This window comes from Balaenoptera physalus (genome assembly GCF_965194825.1).
Source record: "Balaenoptera physalus genome assembly, chromosome: 3".
NCBI classification, from domain to species: domain Eukaryota; kingdom Metazoa; phylum Chordata; class Mammalia; order Artiodactyla; family Balaenopteridae; genus Balaenoptera; species Balaenoptera physalus.
This window is the reverse complement of record NC_138890.1, coordinates 16,600,816-16,618,031: the sequence shown is the minus strand read 5'-3', so window position 1 is coordinate 16,618,031 and position 17,216 is coordinate 16,600,816. Positions and strand designations below refer to the sequence as shown.

Below are 17,216 nucleotides of genomic sequence, written 5' to 3'. Positions count from 1 at the left end.
AGATGTGGCCTGGTTAGCGGGCGAGCGTGAGGGGGCGGGGCGAGAGGGCAGGAGGGCGTTGCTACGGGATGATGTATTTCCGCTTCCTCGCGGCCTCGTAGTACTTGGTTGGACCGGCTTGTTGCGGGGAGGGTGGGGGAAGATCGTTCGCAGTGGAGAAGGTCCGCGCAAGGGAAGGTAAACTGAGGTAATGCCGAGAAGAGGGGGGCCTTTGCGCCCGGCTGCGTAGGAGGTCTGGGGCTAGGGTCCTTGGGATTTAGGAAGAGCGGGGCTGGAGATGGGAGGCTCGGATTGTCCACAGGGTTAGAGAGAGAAGAGGAGGTGGGGTGGGGCTGGGGGTTACAAGGTGATTTGCAAAGCTGGGCGGGGGTGGAATGGGGCGGCCAGAACAGAAGCGGGGAGGGTTGGGGGAGACGGTGGAGAGGATGAGAGTGCGGAGGGAAGTCTGGAAGGCGCTGGTGGGGGAGGGGCTGGGGCCCGAGAGCCTGGAACGCGGGAAAGAAGTTGAGGGGGTTGGTCGGAATGTGGGGGTGTGGGAGGAAGGGAGCGGAGTTCTTGGGAGGCTGAGGGGTTGGAAGGGGCTGGTGGCCGACGTTCAAATGCTGACCATGTACTTGGCCTTTGTTTCCCCTGCAGCTCCCCAGAGACTCTCATCCAGCAGCCTCTGCTCAGGCCCAGCCTTCTCTCTCCAGTTGCCACCACAGCCTGGAGGCGCCTGCCTCCGCCCTCCCGAATGGTGCTCCTCCTCGCAGGCCTCGGCCCAGGATCCAGGCCCCCTTTGCCTCCTACCTCGGAGCTGTTGCTCCGGGTCTCTTCTGGTGGACTCCCCGTGACGGGGAGGGAAGGACTTTTGCACATACAAGGCTATAGCTCTTGGGACCCCACCGGCAACTTGAATCTCGGCCTCTAACCGAGTGTGAGGTTCTTCCTGTGCCCTCTTTTCCCACCCTTTGGGAAGAGAAACCCTTCTTCTTGCCACCCAGAGCCCAGGAAGCCCCAAGCTGGGGCCCTGGTCCCAGCATGTCAGTCCTCTTTTTTGCATAGGGCTGTGCCCTCTCCCTGTCAGCATGGCTGAACTCAGGCAGGTTCCAGGGGGGCGGGAGACCCCACAGGGGGAGCTTCGGCCTGAGGTTGTAGAGGATGAAGTCCCACGGAGCCCAGTTGCAGAGGAGCCTGGAGGAGGTGGAAGCAACAGCAGTGAAGCCAAATTGTCCCCAAGAGAAGAAGAAGAACTGGATCCTAGAATACAGGTGAGAAGACTGAGCTGGGGGAGAGATAGGGAGATTAGATTCCAGCTTCTCTGAAGAGCTGTCAGGTAAATGAGGGGTTAGACTTACTCTTTTCCCAGTGCACGGGCAGGAAAGGAAAACAAGTTTGTCAACAAATCATTGCAATGTAGTGTGACAAGTGCGAAAAGAGTTGTGTGCGGTGGGAGTACAGAGAGAGGCCCGGCCTGAGTGCCTGGGGTGTGTTGCTGAAGGCTTCACTGATGAAGTGAAGTGACAAATTGGCAGTAGATGCAGGAAGCACACTTTAGGTCAGTAGAGAGTAGAACTGTTGTTTCTTTTCCAAATAAGCAAAGGGGCTGTTGGCTCAGAGATGCAGCATGAGTGGGATGTGAGATACGATGGCTTTGAGATCGGGAGGCAGTTTTGAATCTTTTCCTCTCTCCCGCTTTCTCATCAGTGCCTCCCAGGGACATTCATATTTGTGAGAGGTGAGACCTTTCATGTCTTATAAAGGTGGCATCAGGCTTAGGCCTGTAAGGAAATCTGATGTGTTCAGAACGTTGTATCAGTTGTGGTCAATTCTTAATAATACAGATTTCTGGCTCTGAGGATGCTGGGTCAGTCAAATGAATGGAAGAGCTGATTTGTTGCCTTGGAGCATTTACAGGCTACTTGGTAGAAGGGCAGAACTTTGTGAAGGAGACCTCAGAGCAGTGGGGGAGGAGGGCAGGCACCATGTGTAGTAGATGCATGGCCAAATGAGGCTGGATCTCAGTGTTTCTGGGCAGTGGCAGGGAAGGGCTTCTTGGAGAAGCTGTTTGGACAGGTGAGGGCCAGGGTGCTGCTGTGTGCCTGGGGCCTGAGTCTGCCATTTGGTATGGTAGCATCTCCAAGATTCTGATGTGGAAGTGACTCACAGCTTTCTAGGTGAGCAAGAGCATCCTGGGGCTCTCATTCCTGGGCTTCTCTGTCAACAGACCTTTATTGGATTACTTCAGTGAGTCAAGGAGATTTCAAAGCTGGTCCTAGCATCTTTCCTGCTCTCTTGGTGGGGTTTCCCAGGATGTGTGTGGAGAACCTGTGTCTGTGCTTACAGTGGAGCGGTAATGAGCCATTTGTTTACTGGCATGAGTCAGTAATTTATTTCTGCTGTGTTTCATGGGCATTGTATTGAGAACAGCTCAATTTCTCCTGCTAGTTCTGTATAGATTTGTCGTCCACTGAGGAAACAAGTTGTGAAAAAAGCGTTGCGCTGAGATTCAAGCAGCCTCTGGCCGGATGATTTGTGATTTTCATGTAAGTTATGTAATCTTTCCAAGCCTCAGTTTCTTCATCTGTAAAGTGAAGGGTCGGTCTAGCTGATTTGCTCAACTCATTTCTGCTCCGCTCTGACATAGTGCTATGATTCTTTTCTTTCACAAACTCTTTTGCCTGTCTTTGATGAACGTTCGTAGGTTGTGCTTTGGGAAAGAGACCTCCGTCTGTTTGTCAGGGAGGAGGGCCTGGCTGATGTCCTTCATACACCCCTCTGCAACATTCCTTGCCCCCCTCCAGAGGAGAATCCACTGCAGTTTCTTTGCTCAGTCGCTCCTGTGTATTTTCCCATTGCCTACGCAGGCAAAGGTGGTAGTATGAAAAGGCAGCTTTCATGTTGTGCTGTCCAGTAAAGTAGCCACTAGTTGCTTGTGGATACTTAAATCAGTTAGGAATAAATAAAAATTAAAAATGCAGTTCCCCAGGTGCTGTTGGCAGTTGCAGATGTAGAACATTTCCATCATCATAGACAGTTCTATAGTATGAGCTCTGTGAGGGTTGGAGAATACTGAGCAGAAGTAAGATTCACCTCGCCTTCAGTGAGCTTGCGGTGTTACTGGAGCAAGAGGGGCAGGCGGACCTTAGTCTCTCTTGCTAAACTGGGGGGCACGTTGTGGAATGTTGTGGGCTGCGTAGGGAGGCAAGGTCATGTTGTAGAGGCCTCCCTCGCTGATGAAGCTGGGCCAGTGCTCTGACCTCAGCAGGCATTCAGCATCTTCTTGCCATGAGGGAGAGGCAGCTTGGTGTGAGGGGTACCTTTCCTGGAGGAGGCTGGTGGCATTCAGACCTTCTGGGTTTGGGCTCTTCCAGATGAGAAAGACATTGGGGTATGTGTCTTTTGAGTTTCTTTTTAGTGTTGACAGTGTACAAGATCATGTTATCCTGATACTATATTTCAGCACTTTGAGTGGATCAGTGCATTCAGTCCATCAGAGCCTAGCAGGGAACTTTAAAAGCACCCATTCCTGAGCTGTGCCCAGCTATGTGAATTCTCCTTCTGGGTGGGGCGAGAAGTGGTTCTAACTGTGGCCTGTGAGAGTCCACTGATCCAAGGATATCCCAAAGGTGGAGACCCTATTCAGGTATTTTCTCAACTCCCAGAAATGGTCCCTTAGGGCAAGGCTCTTTCTGATGTGGGGAGTGGGGATTCTTGGCAGGCAGGCAGCTTGTGCCTCCTTGTCTGGTGGGATCCTTCTGGAAGTTGGAGGGAAGCCAGGTAGAGGCCAGCTCTAGGCCTGCGTGGAGTGTGCTGCTCCCCAGGGAAGTCCACTGGATGTGTCTCTGTGTCTTGACCTCAGCATACTTCTCTGAGGCCTCCAGGCTGGTCCTCAGCTTTCTGAGAGAGACAGGGTCCCAGTGGCGGGAAGGAATAAAGGAGGGTTGTACTAGGATGGGCCTGGGTCTCCTCTCCTATGACTTTTCTCAGCCCCCTTTGTGACGGGCACAGTCTTTCCTCAGGTAAGTAGATGTGTTCACTCACCTGCTCCTCCTCAGAGTGACTTTGCAATCTCTGCGTCGTCCGACGTGTCGGTTTAGCTTTCCCTGGGCAGTCATTTTTACCTTATTTCTGGGTCTTTGGGTCATGTATCACCCTGGCCCTGCTGACTGACTGTGGGCTTGAGTGTTTTTCTTTTTAATTGAGATATAGTTGATTTATAATATTATGTAAGTTTCAGGTGTACAACATAGTGATTCACAGTTTATGAGATTATACTCCATTTTGGGCTTGAGTGTTTTAATGGCTTGCACAAGTTGGGCAGGAGCATCTGTAGCCCGAGCGCCCGTGCCTTTGACTCAGTGGCCTGGCATCCTGGGAATGCACCCGGTGTGCTCTGGGGAGGTCACCCTCCCTGCTGGCTGCAGGCTCACTGGTGGATGATGTCCGCTGACTCAGACTTCATCCTCCTTGAATTCCATTTCAGCTGGGTGCCAGGAGTCCCCTGGTGGAGCTGGCCAAATGGAATGTGTTGCCCGCGGCCCAAAACAGAGCCCTGGCTGCTTGGTGGCTTCCTGCTCTGCTTTGCCCTGGGGCTGCCTCAGCCGGGCTGCCCCCATCCCCCACCCCCTTGCCCACCTTGCCCTCCAGCCTGCTCTGCTCCCCAGTCTCTTTGTCCTGTTAGAAAGAGCTTTGTGACTCCGCAGGGAAGACCTCAGAGTCAACAGGAGGCCTTTTTTTAAATTGCCGGAGGCCTTTTTTTAAATTGCTGGAGGTGCTTCGTGGATATGAGTTTCCGTATAGAAAGACATGCCTGCTTCTGTGGGCCAATAGCCAGAGCCTTTCACATTCCTGGATTTGTTATTTGTTTCTTTCTTTGTGTTCTACCTTATACTGTAATTAGAGCACATAACTTGGTTTCTTAGATTCTTACTTGCTGACTCAAATTTTTTAGGGCTTGAGGTGGGGTATAGAAATAGAAGGACTAAAGGGGGATCACACACTGGGTTGTTGGAAGGGCCGAATGAGGTGTGAGAGCGGTGATGGCAGTGTCGCTCACTACCAAGTGCAGGTCGTGTCTGGGCCATGGGCAGCAAGCAGGCACCATGCTGGCTGCTGCTGGCCTGTCCAGGGGCTGCAGGGCTCCTGGAGGAGGAGCCTGTAGCCGAGCATCAGGCATCTCCCTGGGTATTGCTCCTCCTCAGGAGTGTCATTGGCTCCCTGGACCCCAGGAACTTGACCAAGGGGAGGGGAGGATACTCAGGGCCAGCACCCTCCCTGCTCTCTGCCGCTGAAAGGCCTGGGTGGCTTGCTTCTTTTGCCAGCCCTGGGACCAGTGAGGCGTTCAAGCCAGCGTGTCTGGTGACTTCTTCCTGAGCCTCTCCCTCCCTCCCTCCCTCCCTCCCACAGGATCTACCTGGGGTCCTGTCACCACTGCCCAAGCAGGCCTAGAGGCCTCTTGAACCATGCGTTCTTCTCTAATCTTGACCTTAATTGTCCACGAAGCCCTAATGATTTTGCATCCTGTATTTCCCTGGGATCTGCCCTCTCCTCTCCCACCTGGAGAACTACAGACAGCCTCCACTTGTGTCTCCCTGGCCCCTCCAAGCTTTCCCTACATTGCCCAGCTCTGCCTTCCTAAACCACCAAGTGGCATTAGTCTCTGAGGGGTTCCCCCTGCCATTGGGAGAAGTCATAGTATCCTGTCCCTGTGCCCCAGCCTCTCTGGCTTCTCACCCAATAATCTGCCTGCCCCGGGCACCTGCTCTCCTTTTGATTCCCAGCCCCCACCATGCCCACCCCTCACGTGGCTCCTCACACCACTGGGGGCCTGTTGCTTACTTACTGGGCCGGAGCTGCCACCTCTTTGTGTTCTGAATTCTCCGGTCTCATGGTGCTGAACTGTGATAAGTGTGTAGTAAAAGTATGCTGAGTGAGTGGCCCAGGGGGGTTGTCCTCTCTGGGACAGAGACCGTTAGCTCTGAAGGAGACTCCTCCTGGCTGGAGTACGAGGAGGAGGTGGTGCAGTCTGGTGGAGAGAGCACAGGCTTGTTGCCACTTTGCTGTGTGCACAGGAGTTTTCCATATTCTGAACCTCAATTTTCTCATCTTTAAAATGGGGGTTTAGAGGTGGAATCGTGAGGATTCCAGGAGGCTATATATGATTCTGTCTCTGACAGGAGGCATTTGACAGTGACCTGCTGCTCCATTTCTTCGCTTCCCTGGTTGGCTGGGCTTTCCCTCTGTGCACTGTGCTCCTGCCCTGCCTGGTTCACGTGAGGCTGCTTGCTTCCCCTGCTCTAACTTTCTGCCCCTCTCTGGCAGGAGGAGCTGGAGCATCTGAACCAGGCCAGCGAGGAGATCAACCAGGTGGAGCTGCAGCTGGATGTGAGTGTTGCTCCTTTTCCTCACACTCTTGGGCTGTTTCCAAAGGTGTTTTCATCATTTTCCCTCCTCTTTCAGTACAGTGGCAGGGGAAGAGGCATGTATGGAAAACAAGAGGGGCTGGGACCCACACGCATGCCTCCCTCTGCCCATGTCCCTATCCTTTTGCCAGGAGGCCAGGACCACCTACCGGAGGATCCTGCAGGAGTCAGCAAGGAAGCTCAACACGCAGGGCTCCCACTTGGGGAGCTGCATCGAGAAGGCCCGGCCCTACTATGAGGCTCGGCGGCTGGCTAAGGAGGTATGACCCACATTCTGGGGTAGGGGGCCGCATGCAGAGCCTGGCCCTGTACTCTTCTATCTCTGTATGGGGTGTGAGACAGATCACCATTCTTCTCCTCTTCTGTTCCCCTTGGTTCATGTCTCTCTTTTCTTTGTTTGCTCCTCCACTCCTTTACCCATTTCCTTCTTTTTAAATTTTTCTTTGCACAAATAATGTGGGCTCACTATTGGAAGGCTGTAATTGTAACCTGAAACTATAAAACAAGGTAGGAGAAGAAAACCGATATTTCCCCAAATCCAACCACGTGCATGTTTCATGATTTTTGTACCTGGGATTTGTTTAGTCAAGTATGGTAAGGTGACAGACACAGAGACAGCTGCCTTCAAAGAAGAATTTATTACTTACAGTTCCTAAGAGAAAAGGAGCTGCCACATCATGCAGGGCTACATGGGGAAGTACTACATGGGGAATCGGTGAGGAGGCAGAAAATGTGAGGGGAAAGCTTGGCTTAGAGCTTTTATTGTAGAGCCTTTATTGTGATTTTCATGGGAAGGAATGGGTAAGGCAGGGTAGGCAACTTTAAGCCAATTTAAGATTGGCTAGTTTGAATAATTGAGGCAGGTTCTGGGCTATAGGGGTGGTCTCTAGTTTTCTGGTACCTGGCCCTTCAGTGATTTAGGGCAGGGGAAATACTGGCTTGCTGTGTGATAGATGGGCTTCGGATTGGTTGATTTGCATATGAAAAGTGTGCTCACATTCCTAGGAGTGTGTCTCTAGGAATTAGCCAGCCCTAGGAGAGCCAGCAAGGCCTGCAAGATATCAAAGCATCATAAAACATAGAAAATAAAAAACGTGATTAATATAGCACAAATAATTCCTTAAATTTTATTTTTGGATATATCAAAGCATCATAAAACATAGAAAATAAAAAACGTGATTAATATAGCACAAATAATTCCTTAAATTTTTTTTTGTATATATCCTGCCAATATGGGATCACATATGTACAATTTTTATTCCTTTATTATATTAGGACATGGTTCCATGTCAAGAAATACCCATACATGCCATTATTTTTAAGGGCTTCTTAATATTTCTTTATATTAGATGTACTATTATTCGTTTAACCAGTTCTCTGTAACTGAAAACTTACGTTTGTTTCCAGTTTTTTGTTTGGTAAATATGGTTGTGATGAATATCTCCAAGCACTTGTCTGGTTATTTCATTCAGATTACCTGCTGGATTGGAGTTGATGGTCTCAACCGTCAACTAACCATCTTCCAACTAAAGGTTGTGGATTTTTCTTTGTTCTCCCTAGGGCAAAAGGCCAGCAGCCTTCGAGAGTGCTGGATTTTACACACTCACCCTCCACTGGCAGTATCCTTCTTTTTCTACATATATTTCTTCTCTGAGCTATATCCTTGCAACATATTCTTCATAGAATTTTACTTCCTCAGCACTTATTCTTAGTGCAGTTTGGGAAGTGAAGCCAGCATTGCAGTGGGCCTTCCTCCTTCTCTTGTCCTTGCCCAGGGCGGGTCTCCATGGGCAGCCAGGGGTCCTTTGAGGCTCCCTATCCTGATGGTCCTTTCCCCCCAGGCCCAGCAGGAGACACAGAAGGCAGCACTGCGGTATGAGAGGGCTGTGAGCATGCACAACGCTGCCCGGGAGATGGTGTTTGTGGCTGAGCAGGGCGTCATGGCTGACAAGAACCGGCTGGACCCCACGTGGCAGGAGATGCTCAACCACGCCACCTGCAAGGTGAGCCAGGCAGTGCCAGTAGGTCCCTCCTGCCAGTTCCTGTACTTCCTTTCCTTTCCCTGCATCCTGTCACCTTCCTTAATCCTTTCTCTCCTCCACTCCAGACTTCCCTCCGTTTTGATTCTGTTTCAGGCAAAATCTGGTCCTTGCTCTCTGCCCTGTTTGGCCTCCAGTGTGTCCCATATACACTTCCTTCTGACTTAGAATGTCTTTCTGGGCTCTTCTTGAACCTTTGCCTCCAGATGTGGGACTAACCCAGATAGTTCATTCCTGCTGATTGCTCTGGATTCAACACTCTTTTGTTATGTTTAGCTGTGACCCCTTGCTTCTGTTTGCTGAATGTTCTCCCTTTCTTGCTTTTGAGCTCTGCCAGTGTACCTTGGTTTCTGAAGTACAATTTGTGTATTATTTCCAAGCTACTCTGGCTACCGGGGAGCGGGAGGATCTCTGGCATCAGCTCTAGTCTGCCACCTTCACCTTGTAACGGGCAAGTGTCTTAGTCTATTAGGGCTGTTACAATAAAATAACAGACTGGGTGGTTTAAACAACAGATGTTTATTTTTCACAGTTCTGGAGGCTAGGAAGTTCAAGATCAAGGCATAGGCAGATTTGGTGTCTGCAGCGGACCTGCTTCCTGGTTCCCAGATGGCCAGCTGTCTTTTCACTGTGTTCTCACATAGCCGAAGGGGCTAGGGAGCTCTCCAAGGCCTCTTTTATAAGGAAACTAATTCCATTTGTGAGAGCTCCCCCCTCTTGACCCAATCATCTCTCAGAGGGCCCACCTTCGGGGTTAGGATTTCAACATAAGAATTTTGGGGGGACAGAAACATTTAGTCTGTAGCAGTGTCAGCTCCTGAGGAGTAGTCATGTCTTGAGGTTCTTTGTGTGCTCCTTAGTCCAGGCCCATGGCCTCACGCAGAGCAGGAGCTCCACTTCCACTCTGGAACTCACACAGAGGAGAGCATGACACCGAGGGAGGGCTTGTTGAAACTGTGTGTAGGCGGGGTCAGCCCCTTGGTCCTGGTAGATGAGGTGGCTGGAGCCCTTGCCTGCTACCTGCTCAGGCACAGAAACCTGGAGAACTCAGTGCAGAGCTGTGGCTCCCCGCAGTGAGGCCCCTCCCTTCCCCCAGCCCAGCCCCCAGCACCGAGAGCGCTCTGAGGACCATGGCTGTGGCAGACGTGCTCACAGGCGACATTACCTACGTGCTCACAAGTGGTCCAGAGGGCCCCGGCACCTCTTGGTAGCAACAAAGCTGAGAGGCGGGTGGTACAGGTAACAATAGGCAGGTACAAGGCCTCACCGTTCTCTTTTGTGTCTTAGGAGCTCAGTGCTCTCTCCCGGCTCTGCAGTGGGGGCTCTCCCCCAGGGTAACATTTGGAGTGGCAGCCTGAGCAGGCTATAGGGGCAGGAGGGTGGGACCGAGTTCAGTGATGTGTGCCCTCCATCCCACCTGGGCCAGGTGAATGAGGCCGAGGAGGAGCGGCTTCGTGGTGAGCGGGAACACCAGCGGGTGACACGGCTGTGCCAGCAGGCTGAGGCTCGGGTTCAGGCCCTGCAGAAGACCCTCCGGCGGGCCATTGGCAAGAGCCGCCCCTACTTCGAGCTCAAGGCCCAGTTCAGCCAGATCCTGGAGGTAGCTGAGTGGGAGAGGGGGAGGGTGAGTGGACGGAGAATGGGGGAGGGGGCAGGCATAGAAAGGGAGGGCAGGTAGAGGGGACACCAATCTGCTTTTCTGGGCCATCCACCAGGCCAGTGCGGTGGAACAGGTGTGCTCAGAATGACCCCGCAGGAGTGGGAGGTGGGGTTAGGGAGTGAGTGCTGGCAGAGAAGGTAGGTAAAGGAGAAAAGGTGAGAATTGGGGGAAACCAGGAAGAATGGGGCAAAGGAATCGGCCAGATAGGGAAAGGGAACAATGGGGAGAGGCGGAAGAGCGGGTGGGAATGAAGACCTGGGAGGAAGGCCCTGGAAGGTCAGGCAGGAGCAGGGAAGGTTGCTGGGGAAGGAGGGCCCCAGGAGGAGGAGGAGTGGAGAGGGGCTGGGTGGAGCACTGCAGATGAGTGGTTGGTGGTGAGCAGAGCCGAGGGCCTGGGACGGGAGAGCCCAGCACAGAATGCTGAGTGGGCCTGACAGGACTTGGCAGCTCCAGGGGCCTCGGATAGTTGCCCAGAGGGTCACCTGACTCTGACCCTCCCTCTGCAGGAGCACAAGGCCAAGGTGACAGAGCTGGAGCAGCAGGTAGCCCAGGCCAAGACCCGCTACTCAGTCGCCCTGCGCAACCTGGAGCAGATCAGCGAGCAGATTCATGCGCGGCGCCGGGGCCAGCTCCCTCACCCCCCGGGCCAGCTGCGCTCTTCCCCGGTGGGGGCCGAGGCCGGGCCTGATGGTGGCGAGGATGGGGACAGCGGGATCATCGAGGGGGCCGAGGGCGGGGGGCTGGAGGAGGGTGTCAGCCTGGGGCCTGGCCCTGCCCCCGACACGGACACGCTGAGCCTGCTGAGCCTGCGCACTGTGGCTTCAGACCTGCAGAAGTGCGACTCCGTGGAGCACCTGCGGGGCCTCTCGGACCACACCAGTCTGGATGGCCAGGAGCTGGGTCCCCGGAGCGGGGGTCGTAGCGGCCGCCACCAGCGCAGTATCAGCCTGTAGCCCTGTGCTCAGGGTGGCTGGTGCAGTCTTACCACCGCTGGCCCACGGAGGGCCCCGCAGGCTCCTAGCTCCCTCTCCTCGGGTCCTCGCTTCCCCCAGAGAGGTCAGGTTGGCTGTGTCTTGAGTCTGTCCTCTTTCTCACCCTGCCCTGCCCCCCACAGCTGGCAGCTCTCTTTGCCTTACCCTTTCAGAAGGCTTGTCTTTGGCTCTCCCATCTCCCCTCCGCCTGCTGGCCCCTCACAGTCTGATACCGTTTGCTGGCCTCTTTTTGACTTCTTCCATCTGTCTGGTTTTTCCCCTCAGGGAAATTTGTCTAGAAGGCACAGGGATATCATCAGAGAAGGTGGGCGCTGGACCTGGGTCCTGGCATCTTGGCCCCCCCAAGCTTGAGTGAATGGACGGGTGCCCCTCCCACCTCCCCATCTCCCGAGTGGTCCCGAGTGGCAGGGATGCTGCCGAGCCCTCCTAGCAGCGCAGCGCCCCAGTCCTCTGTCCCAGCCTGCCTGTGTGTAGCATGTAAGCTGCACTGTGGGGCTGTGTGCCTCTGGAAGACGCCACCCATCCCTTTAGTGCTCCCTCCTCATGACCTAAGCCACTTTGCTATGCGTGCCTCAAAGCAGGACTTGAGGGTTACTGGTGTCAGGGAAGGTGAAACCCAATCTCATCGTTGACAAAGGAGGCACCACCAACTCCAAACAGACTCCCGTGTGTGTGGTGTTTCCCCAGCTTGGCTGGGTCCTTAACATTGCCAAGGTGCTAGTGAGTCCATGTTGGGGGATGGAGATGTAGTGAGGTCCTGATGGCTGAAGCCCTTGCCATTCCTGCTGCGGAGTTAGGTTTATTTACTTTTTCTGGGTAGAGGATGCTGAACCAAATCTCAGCGTCCTCCTGCAGGGTAGAGTTGGGGAGTTTGGTGCTCAATTGCTCTCCCTCGCTCTTCCCCAAACCAAACAATACCTAGTCCACGATCCCTTGGGGGATGCTCAGGTTTGGCTGCAGAGCCTCCGCTGATGTGGGGAAGGTTTGGCCTGGGGTGAGGGAACCCGCCCTCCATCGGGAGCTGCTTCAGGTGTCTGGTGGTACTCCTGTGCTGCGTGGGGCCGGGGAAAGGTAGGGAAGCCACACTGGATCTAGGTGCCTCGGGAGCACCGATCCTCCTGTCCCACCCCAGGAGGGCTGAGAGCTGGACTCTGGACAGGATAACTTGTGCCTAGGCCTGTGTGCTGCTGCCATTGACTGGGGGAGGAGCAGGCCTTCGAATAGGAGGTGTCTCCCTGTCCCAGGGTTGAGGCAGTTTGGTCATGATGAGAACCACCAGGTTTGAGGTGGCCATGGGGGGAGGGAAGAAGGGGGAGGATGTGGGCGTGCGTGCGTGCATGCATGTGCCTGTGTGTATGGGGGAAAAGGGTCTGCCCCTGATTTTATTTAAATAAAATAGTTTATGTAACAATAATGTTTATTGTCCCTTTCAGGGAGGGAAGAGGAGTAAGGGGTGAGGATGGAGAGTGGGGAGGAACAGGGTGAAGCGGGATGCTCTTTTGATGGGGTAGTCAGAGGAGGTCTCCTGGGAGGTGAAGGATGAGATGGATCAAACCCAGGCAATGAGAGGAGGGAAGGCTTATGGCCACAAGACTGGGGTGAATGCGCACCAAGTCGGTGGTACCCTGCAACCCCCTACCCTTCCAGCTTACCGGCCAAGGAGGGCTCTGCAGGGTGGAGTGGGTGTTGTCAGCCACTGGTGGTGCAGACAAGATGATGGTGCCATTCCTGGATGTGAGCATGAAGAAAGGGGAGGGACAAGTAGGGTTGTGGGATTTAGCAAATATACAGGATGCCCAGTTAAACTTGAATTTCAGATAGACGATGTTTTTGGCCCCTGCAGTGTTAAGGACATACTTAATACTAAGTTGTTTGTCATCTATCTGAAATTAAAATTTAACATAGATAAAAGGTGACTCCCAAGTCAGGGCTTGACGCGTTGGTGGGTCAGGAGGGGTTTGAATACATTTGGAACCACTGCTTGTGAAACATCTGGTGGAATCAGGTTGGGGAAGAGATGAGAACTTCAGGAGCTGAGGAAGTGGAGAGTGAAGGCTCTCGACCAGACCTCACCACTGGTGCACCTACATTTGTAGCCAGGTGAGGAGGGAGTCAGCTAAGGGATGGAGAAGGTGCTGCCAGGGAGGGGGAGGGAGAGACCCACTGGAAACCTGGTGGGAAAAGGGTGTCCTGAAGACCTTTAAGGGGCAAGGTGAAGACCAGGAGTTGAAGGGACAGGAGGGCAGAAGAGTGACCCTGGTGACCTCAGGTGGTAGATGGGCCATTAGGAGCCACTGTGTACCCTTTGACAAGACTGTCCAGGTGTGAGACTGCCTTTCCTGCCCTGGCTTATTAATTGAGAAATAAGCAAAGTGTGATAAGGCAGATGGGTGCCAAAATACTTCCTTTATCACTGGAAAAGCGCTGTGAGTGTATGTGTGGCCTGTGTCCTTGGGCAAGTGGGCTTTCTGAGATGATTCCCCAGGGTCATACTTCCCTACCCAGTCTGTGGCAGTGTGGAACCTGTAAGGCTCCTGGTGCAAAGAAACCCCAGAAAAGAAGAGCAGGCTGTGCCCACCCAGTTTCTCCATGCAGAATCACCTACCAGAAAAGGCAATAGTGGAGAGAGAACAGGAGGGTTGGCGCTAATGGCTAACCATGGCAAATGTGCCCCCAGCCCTATCGTAACAATAGTGGATTGCACTCACCCAGTGTGTCTCACGTGCCAGGCGTATGCATCGATCCATTTAGTACCCATAACAATATTATGGGGTAGGTAGCACCACAGTTGCTTTTTTCCAGGTGAGAATACAGGCATAGTAGGGGTGCCGAGTCTGCCCTTAGCCTTGTAGAAGGTAATGGAGGCAGTTGGACTCTAGATTCTAAACTCTTCAGCCCTTGAGTGAAGCCCCTCACAGGAGCTAGAGGTGAGAAAGTCGAGGGAGTGTGTGTAGTCAACTCTTAGGAAGTTTTACTGGGAAGGGGAGCTGAGAACAGGATGGTCAAGGAATTTTAAAGTAAGCAAGAGATGGTCAAGTTATGGGGGATGTGGAGTCTCTTCTCCCCATGTCATATGTCCTAGTGGTAATGACTTCTTTTGAGCTGTGTCCCCCTGAAGTGAGCAGCTGGGCCTCAGTCTCCCTGGCACCTAGCTCATGCCCAGCACCTAATAGATGCTCAGAAAATGTGCTTTTGCATCTCCCTTCTCCCTGCCCCGGTCCAAATCTATACCAGGTTATAGGTTGTCCCTGACCTGTGATAGTTTGACTTTGATTTTTTGACTTTACAAGGATGAGAAAGCAGTACACATTCAGTAGAAACCGTACTTCACATTTTGAATTTTGATCTTTTCCTGGGCTAGTGATACGAGGTACAATACTCCCTCATGATGCTGAGCAGCGACAGCAAGCTGTAGCTCCTAGTCAGCCACACTATCACGAGGGTAAACGACTGATGCACTTGGAACCATTCTATACTCATACAGCCATTCTGTTTTTCAGTTTCAGTACAGTATTCAATAAACTACGTGAGATATTCAACACTTTATTATAAAATAGGCTTTGTGTTAGATGTTTTTGCCCGACAGTAGGTTAATGTAAGTGTTCTGAGCACATTTAAGGTAGTTTAGGCGAAGCTATGATGTTCAGTAGGTTAGGTGTATTAAGTGCATTTTTAAAAAAATATTTATTTATTTATTTATTTATTTGGCCTCACCGGCTCTTAGTTGTGGCACACGGGATCTCTAGTTGCGGCATGCAAACTCTTAGTTGCAGCATGTGGGATCTAGTTCTCTGACCAGGGATTGAACCCAGGCTCCCTGCGTTGGGAGCACGGAGTCTTAGCCACTGAACCGCCAGGGAAGTCCCCTAAGTGCATTTTTGACTTAGGATATTTTCAACTTACGATGGATTTGTCAGGATGTACCCCCATTGTAAGTCTAGGAAGATCTGTACTTTGTTAGTACTGCAGTTAGGAGATAAGATCAGTATCCACAGTCCTAGGAACTCCATGTCTCCAAGTGCGGAGTTCCCAAATTTCTCTATGCTTCGATTTTATGACCTGTATGATGAGAAAATCTGGATGTGCTTAGCACGATGCCAGGTTGACAGCCACAATGATGCATGTTAGCAGTTCTCTGAAGCTTCAGAATGCAGTGAAGTTCGTGACAGGAGGCCTCATCCCATCTTGTGCTAAACAAGGAGGCTCTTTATAAAGACCCCGCTGAGGGCTGGGTTTCCCTCTTTGGATATGATTTTGGAAGTCTTCCTTACTCTGCCTTGTGCATGGAGGGGAGAAGGGCTTCTAGTGCTGTCATGGTCCTGCTCTGTCGGCAGGGGGCAGCAACCACCAGAAAGCAGGCGAAGTGAGATCTGGGTCTCCAGCTCTGTGGGCATTACTGTGTTAGTCCTACAGGACTACGAGGTTCACCTCTTGGACACTGGGCAGCAGGGCCTGGGAGCACGGTGGGGTGCGGGTTAGGGTCCATACTCCAGAGTTGAACCCTGTCTGTCCCCACACAGACAGGGACCTCTTGCCTCCCTGCATGTCATTGGAACCATCAGCTGTGTGGAAGCTGGGCCAGGTCTGCTGGGGCTGGTGTCATTTGAGACCAGATGTTCTGTGCCTGTGGTGTGCCCTGTCTCTTCAGAGCTCACCTTCTTTATTGGCCTCACTAGTATCCTATCCCTTTCCCTTCCTCACCCTCCTTCCATATTCCCCTCTTGGGAAATCCCATTGACTTCTCCCTACCACCACTCCTGAGCCCCAGACTACCACCCTGTGCCATAGCCTGAACTAAGGACACCAGGGGACCATTTCACTGGCTGGCGAAAGTATGTGTGATTTCTTAAGAAATATTTACCAGGATCTTTCAGATTGCAAAACACTGTGGTAGGGCTTGCTAGGAACACCAGAAAATATAATACTGTGGGTGGGACAGCCAGGTAAGGAACACGGGGGTGCACATAGCTAATAGGTGATGCAGGGCAGCAAAAAAATAGATAACTAAAGAAGGATGCAATCAAGAGGGCTCTGGAGGTTATTTGAGCTGGGGATACTCTCTGAAGCTCTGAACCAGCCCCTGGCCTTAGGCTAGAGAGGTGGTAGCAGGAATCCCAGTTCCTCCCCTGCCCCTGCCCCCACCCCCCGTGACCCCCACCTCCAAGTCCTCTTGTCCCCATGCTTCACTCTTCTGAAATCTGGCATGAGCTCTTCTAGCCAAAGCCTGTGTCTGCCCCATCTTGGTATTCTAGGGGCCTGGCATATGGCACTCTCCACCAAACATCTGCCCACAGACTTGCTTTCACTTGTGCTACTCTTGGCACAAGTTTCCCCCCTGCTTAACCTGTTAGACTTCTGCCTGTGACTTGAGGCCCAGCTCGTGGAATTTTGACCAAAGGCCTTTCTGGTTCCCCAGCTCTCCAGCCAGGTCTGAATTAATCCCACCACCCAAGTTCCCCAAGGCTCATTTGACTTATTGTGGGGCTGGCCCAATGTCACCCCTGGGGTCTTCCCTGACTCCATCTTACTCAACACCTAACATGGTACAATAGACATTGTGACTATATGTCACTTAATACAGTGACTATATGTCACTTAATACAGCGACTATATGTCATGTATGGTCTAAAGTGGGACACTTGAGGGAATTCCCTGGTGGTCCAGTGGTTAGGACTCCGAGCTTCCACTGCAGGGGGTATAGGTTTGATCCTTGGTTGGGGAACTAAGATCTTGCAAGCTGCGTGGCCAAAAAAAAAAAAAGTGGTACACTTGAGTGTGAAAGGGGACAGATGTAACTCAGGACTGAAACGCACTGACCACACTATCCAGAGGGCTGTCATTGACCTGCCTCTGCCACAAGGGGGTTGTGTGCACATTGGATGAGCCACTCAGCTCCTCTGGGCTTTGGTGTTCCAGTCTGCAAGAAGTGGGGCTGAACTGGGTAGATAATCTCTGAATGTTATCTAAAACACTAAAATTATATGGCCAGTGGAGGAGGTTGGGGCCTGTCAGGTGTTTTGGTGGAGAATGTGAGATAGTGGATGTGTTTGGGGTCAGAGCATGAGAACACCAAGGCTAGGGTTGATTAGGGCCCAGCCCAGAGTCAGTGGAGGGCTGCTGG

At 52.4% G+C, this 17,216-nt stretch overlaps 1 protein-coding gene across 2 annotated transcripts; it reads left to right on the top strand.

Moving 5' to 3' along the window:
* The first annotated feature begins 47 nt into the window (after positions 1 to 47).
* Positions 48 to 16,683, top strand: SH3BP5L (SH3 binding domain protein 5 like). Of its 2 annotated transcripts, none has more exons than XM_082457768.1 (7): positions 48 to 187; positions 637 to 1,250; positions 6,304 to 6,366; positions 6,536 to 6,664; positions 8,246 to 8,407; positions 9,870 to 10,043; positions 10,610 to 16,683. In XM_082457768.1, the coding sequence occupies exons 2-7, from the start codon at positions 1,068 to 1,070 to the stop codon at positions 11,054 to 11,056; spliced, it is 1,158 nt and encodes a 385-aa protein (XP_082313894.1). In that variant the 5' UTR covers positions 48 to 187; positions 637 to 1,067; the 3' UTR covers positions 11,057 to 16,683. The 2 variants fall into 2 exon arrangements, with proteins under 2 accessions (XP_082313894.1, XP_082313895.1); XM_082457769.1 differs by having other exon boundaries at positions 71 to 177.
* Positions 16,684 to 17,216: the final 533 nt, after the last annotated feature.